The 12,490-nt window shown below is 43.8% G+C and overlaps 1 protein-coding gene across 1 annotated transcript in view; it reads left to right on the top strand.

Moving 5' to 3' along the window:
• CTNNBL1 (catenin beta like 1) overlaps positions 1–12,490 on the top strand; it is a 55,898-nt gene that overhangs the window by 22,412 nt on the left and 20,996 nt on the right. Inside the window, exons 8-11 of the mRNA XM_050907438.1 lie at positions 985–1,057; positions 1,340–1,398; positions 2,145–2,293; positions 8,565–8,746. Of these exons, the coding sequence (XP_050763395.1) occupies positions 985–1,057; positions 1,340–1,398; positions 2,145–2,293; positions 8,565–8,746 (463 nt within the window). The remainder of the gene's footprint in view (positions 1–984; positions 1,058–1,339; positions 1,399–2,144; positions 2,294–8,564; positions 8,747–12,490) is intronic.

Here is a 12,490-nt window from a genome sequence, read left to right as displayed (position 1 = left end):
ATTGTGACCTCTTGTTTGGTAGCAGGCTGGGATAATTGGCCCACACGTAGCCTTGCGCAGGCAGGTTCACTCAGTCAAGCTGCAGGTAGTCGTGCATTTGGGGAAAAAAACTGAGGGTGACAAATGGTATGTTTTAAGCCTAGTACTTATTGCTTGCCTTTTTTTTCCCCTCTCAAACAGTGGAATACAAATAGCTGGTAACTGATGATTTTTAAAATTGTTTTGTTTATTTTATTAATTCCTTCAGTACACCAGTTTGCATTATTATCTGATCGGTTAATGTTTAGTCTGCTTCTGTAGATGAAGCAGCTTTGGCAGCATGCAGAAACATTGGATCCAGTTCAGAATCCCACTTCAGGGATTTTTTTTTTTTTTTTCTTCAAATTCAGTGTTTTGGTTTTGTTATGATTTTTTTTTTTTTTGACATATTTGAGTATGGAGGGAACGTATGAAATGAAAGTTATGTGACTGTGCAGGCTAAACCCATCTCGTGTTCTTCTGATTGTGATATTGTGATGCTCATACAAAACTCTGGCAGTTACTATTTGATGTTACTGTGTTGTATTTTCTGGAATTCTGTTTTTGGTGACAGGTGCAGACTTTTGGAATAGGGATAAGCCCCATGCACTCATATAACGTCATGGAAAATTTATCACAGGAAAGAGATTCCGTGTTGCAAACAACTGGAGACTGTTCTCAGGGGTTTTGAGCCAACTTGGTCAAACCTACTTATGTAGGACAGCCTGAAGGATCAGAGTTGAGTTTCTACACATGCGTGCACGAGCACACACCCCCCCCCCCGTCACCCCTGAATCAGAGAGGATTATTACTATTTACCACTGAGGCATACTGCAAAATTACCGCTGTTGTATTTTGGTTTAAGTGTTGCTCATACGTTTGGTGATTTCATTAATGTGTTCTGCAAATCAGTGAAACGCAGAGAGCCGTGCCCTGATGGGTCTCTTGTTCCTTCTTCACCAACAGGCTAAGATGCCGTTTGATGCCAACAAGCTGTACTGCAGTGAGGTGCTGGCTATTTTGCTCCAGAATAACGATGGTGAGACATGCCTCTGGTATCGATATTCTGTTAGGGTAGGATCCAGGCTTCTTTCAGATCACAGCAGCACTCTTCTGCCTTCGGCTTCCCTTTGCTTGTGCTCTCTCTCCCGCGCGCGTGCTCTCTCACATACGCATGCACCCTCTCTTTCTCTGCAGCTTTTGTACTCTGTCAAGCCGTATTGATTTTGTTTGCTGATGTATCAGTGTTAGATGGCTGTGAAATCTGACAGTTAGCTTCATTTTTCTCTCTCTTTTCCCCCTTCCCCCCACCTCCGTCTAGACAACAGAGAATTGCTTGGGGAGCTGGATGGGATCGATGTGCTGCTTCAGCAGTTATCTGTGAGTAATTCACATACGCCCTCTCTACCGTCAGGAGACTCGCAGGCTGGGTGTGAGGAGGTGGAACAGATTCTGGGTGTAGCGCTGTCCTAGCAATCTGTAGATACTGAAGCACAGCAGTGCTTTATATTTAGTGGTGGCATAGTCCCTGAATAGCTTCCACGCAAGTGTATCATCCGTGGTAAGTGAGGTTAATCCCTGTTTTAAAGATGTTAATGTTGAGGTACACAGAAGGTAAATTATTTTGTTATAATTGCATGGCAAGTTGGAGATAGGCAGGGTTGGAATTTGGCCATCTTCAGCATTCTCTACTCCAAGCACTGGGCTGCGTTGTGCCTACATTTGAGCTAGCTGAAGGTAATGGTTCATAGTTCACTTATGTTTCTTGAGGTAGTGCTGTCTGCAGCACCCTCAGGTACGCCTTGTGCCTAGGAGTTCTCTGGTAACAAGCTTACCCACACGCTTTTGTGAATTGTGCAGTGGGTGAATTTGCCTTGCCCTTTGGAGGCCCTGTATTGTCTTTTAAGTCATGCATTAGGCTGCTGCACATTTGTTGGTATACAGTCAGGGCAGTAAAAAGGACAGCAGAAGTTACAAGAGAATGCATCAGTGACGTGTATGATTGCTGGCTTATGCATATCAGATGCTGAAGGCTTGTGATGTAAAATCTTCGTGTATACTCTACAACAGTGTGGACCAAATTGGGCCCTCCATTTTGGGGTAATTTTGCTTTCTTTGTCATGCAGGTGTTTAAACGACACAACCCTAGTACAGCAGAAGAACAGGAAATGATGGAGAACCTGTTTGACTCCCTTTGCTCCTGCCTAATGCTCAGTTCCAATCGCGATCGCTTTCTGAAAGGCGAGGGTCTACAGCTGATGAATCTGATGCTTAGGTACCCAGAAAACTCTGTGATTTTCTTGCCTGCTTTTGACGTACCAACACACGTGCTGGCTAGATATTTGTGTTTTTCCTTTTCTAAAATTTCTGTGTTAGCATATTTGTCTGTCTTCTCTTTCTTTTTTTCCTTTCTTATGTAAGTTGGACTTTCTCAGACATATAAGCTCCACTCTTTGTCTTTAGCTTTGTTTCCTAAGAACTGGGGTTACTACAATAGCTGCTGGAAAGTAACAGTGCAGATCTGTGTGGCAGACACCCAGATGAAAGAATGCTGTAGGTCAGGCCACTAATCCTCTAAGGATTTAAAAGACCCCTATGAGGGTAAGAGAGAACTTTGGATGTCTCTAGGGAAAACATTTTTCCTTTTGTTCCCCAGTTCAAGCTTCACTGTGTTGTGTGTCCTCTGAGCTGGTGAATTTTTGTGGATGTTGATACAAAAATTGCTTTTGTGAAATGGGCATAAGTATGCATTTCTTCTTGTGACATGTTTTGCCACACTGTGAATCTCCAGGGCTTCTCTGCTCTCTCTTCACTTTTACTTCCTAGCCTGGTACTGAATTATGTCTTCTGCACTGACTGGCTTCCTCCAGACCTCAGGACTGGGCGCAGCGGGGCTCTGTCTGGCTTTCCCTGGTGTGCTAGGCTGTGTGCGGTGGCTGCTTAGCAAACGCCAACAAGAAATGATATATTCCTGCAGCGCATGGCTGGGTAATGTGCAGCAGCAGGAAACTGAATAAATAACCAAACGTGGATTATTCAAATAGGAACACTGGGTTTTCTTGAGGCTAATTAAAGAAAAGCTCCAAAACTAAGAACGAGAGGGAAGCCTTCCTCTGCCCCGCGTACTAAGCTGCTAAGCTAGCCTTGCAGAACTAATTGGAGTTCTTGTGCCATGTGGGTGGGACTCAGTGTTTGGATTTTTAATAGCTTTTTCCCCATTTTTGGACTCTGCTGTTTACCACTCTCTGTACCAGGATCCCAGCTGGAAAATTATGACAAGAGGAAAATTTCTCCCTGGATGCATTTCCGCCCCCCGCCAGTAGTTGGGAAGGGGTTAAGAGGGACAAAGCATGACCTAACTGCCAGCAGCAGCTATGTCTAATGGAAGGAGTTTCCAAGACCTGAATCTTTTGATGCTTAGGAACCTAACTTATTCTGCAGTCTGAAAGGGATGGGTAAAGTGACAATGGAAAAAAAGTAACAATTCACGGAATATTTTCTAGAAGCTTATATCACTACTGTCCATAAGCACGGACTATACTGACAGTTGATTATTTTTTTTTTTTTTTTTAAACTCTTCTAATCTAGTTCATATAAGTAGAAAAGTTGAAGTTGTTCTTACTTGGCTGTTTGAGCAAATAATGTGAGTTGATAGTTGACTGAGTCTTATCCCCAAACCAGTTCCCTTCTGGCCCTGACTTGTCCTACACTGCAAATCTCATTTAGAGAGAGCAGCACCTAGTTGGACAGAGAGAGTAAACTTCTTGCTTCTAATGATGTCTTCAGACTAGAGTTGAAAGCGTTAAGCTGGTACTTTTATTGCTGATTCATGTTTTTCCTCTTTTGAAGAGCTGCCAACCGCTTTTCTTAGTATTTCACACTATCCGTGTTGTTGACATGTCAGTTCATTCCTATACACAATTTTCTTTTTTTTGTCTTAATACTCCTAATCAATGAAACTTCAGGATTCCGACACAGGTAATCGTGCCTGTAACCTGAAACATGTGAAATCAGTGATACTCAGCACATGCTTAAAGCCACTTCCGTACTTCAGACTGGCTGGCTGGGTCAGAGCCCTGATGCTGTCCTGAAGCTTTTACTAGTGGTAGGTGTGGCATTTCCTTATGGGTGTTGTACAGGTGTTCCTTATGGCTTCTGGTAGGCATGACACAGACGTGACTGTATATGTGTTATTTAAGTAGTTAACTCAGATCTTCAGAACTGCAGGAATGAGGTGCTAAGCTCTGCTCTCGGCATCTCTTGAAAACCAACTTTCTGGGTTCTAAGTTTTGGTGCTTTGTCAGTAGGAAGTAGTAAGAGAATGAATGACGTTAGAGTCAAGTGCTCTATGGAGAGCATAGGAGGTGATTAAGATAAAAGCACTGGTTTGTAGTGATGAAAATCAGGAAATGGATGCTGGGAGAAGGCGGCTACGTTAGGAGGAGAAGCTTTGGGCATGCTCAGCTGCTGCCATGGTGGGGTACTTGCTTTTGTAGGTCATGGTGTGATTGAAGGTAGAAAGCTCTGCTGGACTTAGCACTTTGGTGAGGAAAATAGAGCATGTTTCTGTAGCTTTCAAACCACCAAACAAAGCAAAGTGTCTGAGAAATGATGCTGCAAGGTTTTGGTGTTTGTTAGCTTGTGGGTTTTTTACATATTTTAATATCCAGAAGATATTAAATGGCTATTAGTTCTGTTAACCTCTCTTATCGTTGGGAGTACTCTTGGTGTATGCTTAAAAGCTCTTACATGTGCTCAGTTTTTCTTGGACAGTACTGCTTTGGTAACTGTAGGCTAGCATTGTAAATAGGGAGTGAACCTTGATAGTTGTGATCTGGAGAGCTGCACGGGAGTATTACACTTCTGTATCTTCTTGATACCTTCATGATAAACAACAAAGAATAGAAATGCCATTCAGTTGTGATTGACCACCTCGCCCACAAACAAGGCAGAATATTTTTCTCTCCTGTCGGTGTCCTCTGAAGACTGGAGGGAGAGATCTGTTATTTTTTGTTTTTACTTTGAAGGCGGTTAATCATTGTACCGTAGTCTGTGCAGATGAAAGGACAAATAAGCAAAGTTGAAAGTTTATTGACATGATGTGAGATAGATAAGCTGTGTGAGAATAAAGATATCAGGCTTGAATCTCCATTACTGTCTTAGAGAACATAGCATTCTGTATCTAGTGCTACCCAATACATCTAGCCAAGTTGTTCTGTTAATAATGGTCATGCACACAGACCTGCAGAGAAGTATAGCATCTTTCAGCTGAGCATTTAACATGCTTGAGAGATTCCTATAGACAGTAATGAAAACAGGGCTACCTTCTATTGTGCTGAGCCTTAAAATGTATGGCAAACAGCGAAAGATGATGTTGCATTGTGTGAACTTCTACTAGTTTATGGAGAAACAGTGGTAACACCTGAAAATGAGCGCAATGTGGCTGATGCGCTTCACGTGCGTGTCCATAGCAAGCCGTGTCCTGGACTTGGTGTTGTGGTCTCGGACTTGCAGCGTTGAGGGGGACTTGCAGTTGGCCACTGGGAGTGGAGCTTCACCGAGCAGGTATGTGGGAGGTGAGCAGAGGGGTCTGGGAGAAGACCAGATTGAAAAGGACGGAGCCTGTGACAGCAGAAATGAAGTAGGAAGTTTTGAAGTAGGATGAGAGGACAGGTATATATAATTATTTGACTTGCATCTCTGCAGCAATGGAGGCTCGTTTATTTTATGGAGTGTCTTTATCAAAAATAAGATGGTGGTAGCCATCAGTGGAAAGTTTATAAATGTCACATAGAATTAAACTCAATTTTTTTTTTTTTAGGTCAGGAAGCACTTTTTAGTACACAGTCCCTCAGCCTTGCCTTGGTAACCTAAATGCAGTTTACCTTACAAAGCCAAAAGAGAGAAAAACAGGCTTGTAATGTCAGTTCCCTTGCGCACACTGACAGGAAGCTTATTGCTTTTGCTGTAAAATTGTGTTAAGGTTTGGAGGAGATGCAGCCACTCGGTTCCCAGGGGATGTGTCAAGAAGATTCTCTGTTGCATAGGAAAAATGACGTGTGGCTTTCCCAGTTATTAACTGAAGGTGCGTGTGTATGCACATAGACAAATGCAGCAAAGGGAGCTTACGGAAATGTGCATCACTTGGGCAACACGGTTTTCTATTCTGCAGCTATTCAGTGGCTTTTTTTGAGCCTCAAAAAAGCATTTGTTCCTGTACAGCAAAAACAAGGTGAAAATGGACAACTCTGTATGGCTCCGCAAAGCTTGACTACAGCTATTTCAGGGTATATTTTTTACAGTTATTAAAATCCTTTTATGTTTTCTTGTCCTGCTGTTCCTAATGACCCCATGGAAACTTAGACTGTCTCTTTACTAAATCTTCTGGTTAATTAAACGGAACCATTTTATGCAGCACTTCTCCAGGAAATCTAGTATTCTGCTTTTGCTAGTATTTTGGAAAGTGAGAGATTATGTTATGCTAATGTGAAAAGTCCAAATAATGTTAGTACCTCTTCTTTTTGAAATAATAAATGTACCAAAAGAGTTCTCTCAGATGTAAACGTATTAAAAGGAGGAAAACAATGGTTAGCAAATAAAGTTGTAATTCGGAGTTGCCTGTGAAGACTGAGGTCACTCCCTGTTTGGCGATACTCAGGTATGCTTGTCTTTGAATTAGTGTTCAGCTAAAAGTTACCTCAATAAGCACAGATGAGACTAAGATAAACTGCTTGCCCTCTGGCAGAATAAATATTTCAAATAAAATCAACTCTAGACAGTCCAGTCAAGCAACTATTGATCTCTAAAAGCCTGAACTTAAACCCAATGAATATTCCAGAGATCAGCTCTGTGCAACCTTCCTAAATGCTGATCAATATGCAATTACTTCCCCTGAAAACATTTCTTATATTGTCTGGCCTAAGAAGTACTTTATTTTTAGCTCCCTGTAGAGGGGAGGTGGGGGTGTTGAGCCACCCTCCTGCACTGCTCTTCGCTCATGGGTAGAACTCGCTGCTGCACCAGATCCCAGCTGCACGTGGTGCTTTCAACAACCGCTTCGTGCCCATCGGAAGCACCCGCGGCTGCACCGGGCAAAGTAACTTCCTTTTCAGCTGGGGTGTTAATATGTGGGTTTTTAGCTTGCGTGTTGTTGGGGGTTTGCAAAGTTCGATCTCTGAAGGGAAGGCGTTTTCCACGGCTCTCTGGAGCTTGGGCTTCAAGAAGCCCTGGGCGAGAAGACCCTGCTGATGGACCCGAGGTGCGGGCGGCCAGCTGCGGGGCGGCTCAGCGTGCGCCGTGAGCAGGCAGGCAGGCGGGCAGGCTGCTCCCGCACCGGTGGGCTTGGCAGGTGCCTGCGAGGGCAGCGTGGGTGCTGCCGCCTCCGCGGGGGTGAAGAGGAGGGGGCTGCGCTGTGTCAGTGGCTTGCTCTTTATAGATCTTTATTCCCGGTCCACAATAATGTCTGAGCGCCGTATGGTAGCGCGGAGCAACTAGTGTGTGTCCAGGGAGAATGGTTCTCTCGTCATATCTCCAGGGGAAGAGCACAGCTTGTTTCTGGGGGGATTTATTTTTATATGTGCATGTGGCTATGTATTTGTTAGAGAATAAATTATCTTAGAGAAGAGAAAATCAGAGGAGATTGTCATGCACTTGGAGTGGAAGGTGGTGGGGCTTGTGACCGTCCCGCTCCGGGGGGAACGTCCTCCTGGGCTCGCCGGAACTTTGGGGACGCTGGGTCTCTCGTTCTTCAGCTCACGTTAGCTCCTGCTGACTTTACCTGGTCTGTTGGTTTTATGAGCTGTATTAGTGACTGCTTTTTCAGCTCACATCTCGCAAGGTATTTTAAATTTTTCCCTGGATGAATTATGAATTCCTCTGTTTCTGGTTTGAGAGGTACAGGACTTCTGGAGATCATTTTCAGACCATCTGTGTGTTAGTGGTGTGAGTCACCAGCATCAGCATTCTGAACTCACCTTAAAACAGAATAGCCAAGAATCTATCTGCATCCTTCTAAACATGATTTCTGGAGACGGCGTTTTCTTCGTTATAGCTGACCACCAAGCTATGCTTACCAAACTTACTCCTTTATTAAATTGAATTATTGCTAGATCTAAATCCTGATCTTTTTGGTGTGACAGTATTTGCCTTGTGTACCCAACCCAGTCTCCCCTGCCGTTTTGTGCTAGTGTTTGTACGGTGGTGAAGAAATAACTTCTTCAATAGCCAAGAAATAAAAAATAAGAAAATAAAACCATAACAATAAAATATATTAAATGAAATAAAAAGAAAATAGAAAATAAAAAGAAATAAAAGACATTAAAAAAGAAATAACCAAAGGAATATTTTCAACCACAGTTTTGAAAAGAGTATTTGTCGATATAATATTTTGGCTTCTTGAAGAAAATCTTGCTTGGGGCTCTTCTGCTCAGACTCTTCATAATTTCCTTGTCATATTAATTTCCCTTTTCATGCTGTCTCTTTAAAGTAGTGTGGTGCAAAGCTCCTCATGTCCCTGAAAAGTTTAACTTGCCTCTTTCTTTTCACAGAGAGAAGAAGATTTCCCGCAGCAGCGCCCTGAAGGTGCTGGACCACGCCATGATAGGACCGGAGGGCACAGACAACTGCCACAAGTTTGTTGACATTCTTGGTCTGAGGACCATCTTTCCTCTCTTCATGAAGTCACCCAAAAAGATAAAGAAAGTTGGAACAACTGAAAAAGAACACGAAGGTAGGCGTGCTTCCACATCCTTCTTATTGCCATGGAGGAGGTGAGTGGAGGGCAAGTGTCTGAAAAGTACCTGCAGTGAGGAGGGAATGGCACGTCTCCACTCTTTTCAGGGCTCCTCCTGCAGCTTTCAGGTCCAGGCAGCCTGCCCACTCCCTGTCGCAGGCTAGCTGTTGATGACATACTTGCCCTGCTTGTTTTGGTATCAGCAGTTCCTGGTGATTCCATTTCATGTGCTGTTAATAAGTTATTTTACTCCTGTAGGGTCTGTTGTTTGAAGCTCTGACTCTTTGATGCAAAACTCTTTTGAAAAGAGTAATGAGGCAACTACAAATGTCACCTCAAAAGCAGTGTTTTCATGGCTCTGAGCACTGAAGTGTGACTCGATGAACATCAGGCATTGCAGAAATAAACTGCACGCTTTTGAAGTTGCCTTTGTTTTTTTTCTTTTTCTATTTTTTTCCTCTCTCCCCTGGAAAATTCTGCTTTAACAGAAATCTGCTGTGGAGTATTACTGCAGGACCTTATGCTGAACTGAAACTAGGGTCAGTCCCTCCTGCTTCTGGTAACGTTACCTTTTCCATTTTGTTGATAATTGACTATGTCTTGGAAGAAACTTTAAATACTGCCAGTGATGCTTGAGGTTTTGTGCCAGTTCATTACTCATCTCGGTTCTGTAAAGGGCGAATATTGTTAAAAGCTGAAGAGGTGTGAGCGGGTCTCAGGCTTGCCTAGTATCCATCCTCAACTCTTGCAATAAACCAAGGGAAAATGGAAGGAAACAGCAATAAAATGGGAGCTCTAAACCCGAATACCCTGCTTTGGTACTGTCCTCGGAACTCGGGTGGAACCCCGTGCCCCGATGTTCTCCAAAGCAAAGGCAGGGAGGTGCTGCCTCCTGCAGACCTCGCCGGGCTGAGGCGCTGGCTGGGGCTCAGCAGCCCCTTTCTCTGGAAGAGCTGCAGGGCTGGGGGCAGCTCCGTGGGCATCTGCTTGTTCTCCTTCCTGAGGACAGGGTGGTGAGGAAGAGGAGGGGCAAATTCAGCAAGCGGCTGTTTTCTTCTTGGAAGCTGTGCCAGCGGTGAGCTGGTAACTACTTTTGTTCTAGAGCACCAACACCAAAAGACGATAACACTCTGTTAACGAAGGTAGCGGCTTGGCGAGGCACGCGTCGGCTGCGGCAGCTGCGGAGGTGGGCTCTGCGCCTTGGAGGCGGCGGGGCTGAGGCGGGATGGTGGGTCGGAGCAGGAATTGGCAGTGCCGTGGGCTGTGTGCGCACGCGTGGTGGCGGCTGCTTTCCTAGCACAGGTGGAGAGAAGGGGCTTACCTGCAGCCCAGCGCCGGCCGTAGGAACGATTCACACACAGGCTGCCAGTTCTGGCTGCCTTATCTGTCTTGTATTGTGTTGCTTGTCTTGGATAGATAATGGTGAGGAAGAAATGCTGTCGTGTGTTCTGGGGTTTATCTAATAAAATTGCGGAGAGTGCAGTTGCGCTTAGATGATGGATTTAGGGGATGTTTTGAAATCTTCATTTGCAGTATGAAAATAAGGGCGTTTTAATTCTTACTGAGGGAAGGCTCGAGCTAGAATATGAGCTTCTGAGTAGAGATCTGGGTCTGTGGCTCATGTCATTGACAATTTTTCAGTTTGGGAAAGTGAGTTAATCTCTGTCTCATCTGCTTCGTCTTGAGACTGCAGATGACATCTGTGTGCAGCCTTGGCTACTGTGAGGATTAGGTAGCAGTCTGGACAGCCCTAACAAGGTCAGTTCCTAACTATTTCTGTGATAGGAAAAAAAGCAAATCTGCCCTCAGGAAAATGGAGTGATCCACGCAAACTGTTTTCGTTTCATACCTCTGTCTCATTAATATTCAGAAGAAATGGAGGACATTAAGATGAGTCCAGAAATCAGTTTTATTAAAATAAACTCTCCCTAAAACACTGTGGTAGTAAGTCCAATTTTCCTTGTTTTGCATCACTGGGCAGGTGAGTTACTGAATTTCTAATGATGGGAGTTAATTGAGATGTTTAACAGCGTTCCCCTGGAGCCTGTCACAGCCATTGTCCTGACACGTGTATAAGCGGCACAGTATATGTTTTTACTTTGCCAAATGTTGCACCAGCAATACAGTAATTGCTCTGTGCTCGGGGGCACTGCTGGTTGATGGTCGGCTCCTCTGAGCCACTGGCAGAACAGGAATACTGCAAAGGCTCCTTGGTGCCTGCTGGTTTTAAAGGAAACGGTGCAGGTCTAGCGTGATTGAGAATCGATGCCCTCTGTGCTGTGTTGATCCTAGGAACATGCTTCTTTCTGCACATCTCTTTGTTTATTTATCAAAAAGAATGCTAGTATTCAGTCTTCTCTTGTCATCTTTTCTTGTAAAAAACTTTATCCTGTGTTCAAACTGTTTAAAAAAAAAAAAATTAATTAGAATGATCCTCTTCTGCTGGGAGAGGGTTCATGTATATGTCAAATGGAGGAACATATTCCTTTTAAAGGATTAACTGGAATGGCTTTGTAGCAGAGGCATCAGTATTTATTAAAAAGCAGTTCTAAGGAGCTGCGCTGTGAATGCATTCACTGTAATGCCATTGAGACTGCGTCAGGACAGACACTCGTGGTTATGCTGCAAAATATGACATTCTTAATGGGCTGCTAACCCTGGAGCCTAATTACAACTGCTCAAAGGACAACCCTGTTAAAATGCTTCAGCACTGAGCGAGGTACCCGACAGCTCTGCCAGAAGCGTTTGCCCACTGAGACTCTACCTGCTCCGCCGGTCCTGGGCGTCCCTTTGTCTGCGGCTGCAGAAGTGCCGCCAGGCTGCAGGTACCAGCACCAGCCGGGGCTCGAGGATGCTTTAGCTGTAGCTCGCTGCAGAGACACTCTTCTCATTGGGCATCCGATGCTCCATCTTCAGAGCACAAAATCTTTCGTATGTGTCTGACGGTGGTAGGAAAATACTCCCCTTGTCTTTGTTTTATAGTAGGGTTCCTTTTTACTTAAGAGGTAGCCTATAAAAGAATGTTTATTTTATTGTCTTGAAGGCAGCGTTCTGAATGTGTAAAAATAATAAATACCCTGGTGAAAAAAAAATCTCAGTGTGACTTGGCGAGCTTTTATTTATTACAGAAATTTATAATCCAAATTAAATTTGATAAAAATAACTTTTCTGTAATGTATTTCTCTCTGTTTTTAAAAGCTAGCATAAAGGTGGCAGTGCTGGTTAGCTACATTTTAAACACTGTCAGTGTTTAAAAATTATTTTACTCTAGGGAGCCTGTGAACAATTTAAATCCAAACTGCACATATTTATGCTTTATATACACAATGTAATTAGGAAAGAAGAAAGGGAAAATTTCTTAACCATCTTTATGGATGATCTGAGCCTGAAGATTGGGCTGGTGGTGTCTAACTGACTACACATTATCTACACTTGAATTTTGCCTGACTTTGTACAGATCATTATATATTTCTGAGGGTATTAGGTTTGGGAGAAAAATCTCATTTGAAGCAATTTCCCTTTTTCTGAGGCAGTGAAGCAACTCAAGACAGAAATGGCTTAGAGTTTTCCTATGTCTGTGGGGTCAAAATACTTGTGAGTATCCAGCCGGGTTGGCCAGCCTTAAAGAGAAATAACCCGTCGGCACAGAAGGCAGTGTGTCTCGGATAGGGTTTTGTTGTGAGGTTGTTGAGTGGCATTAGCGGGGTCCCCCTTAGGTGCTGCTTGGCATTGTGTGGGGCG

The sequence above is a fragment of the Gymnogyps californianus genome, chromosome 17 (genome assembly GCF_018139145.2).
Source record: "Gymnogyps californianus isolate 813 chromosome 17, ASM1813914v2, whole genome shotgun sequence".
Taxonomy (NCBI): Eukaryota; Metazoa; Chordata; class Aves; order Accipitriformes; family Cathartidae; genus Gymnogyps; species Gymnogyps californianus.
This window is presented reverse-complemented; position numbering and strand designations above follow the sequence as displayed.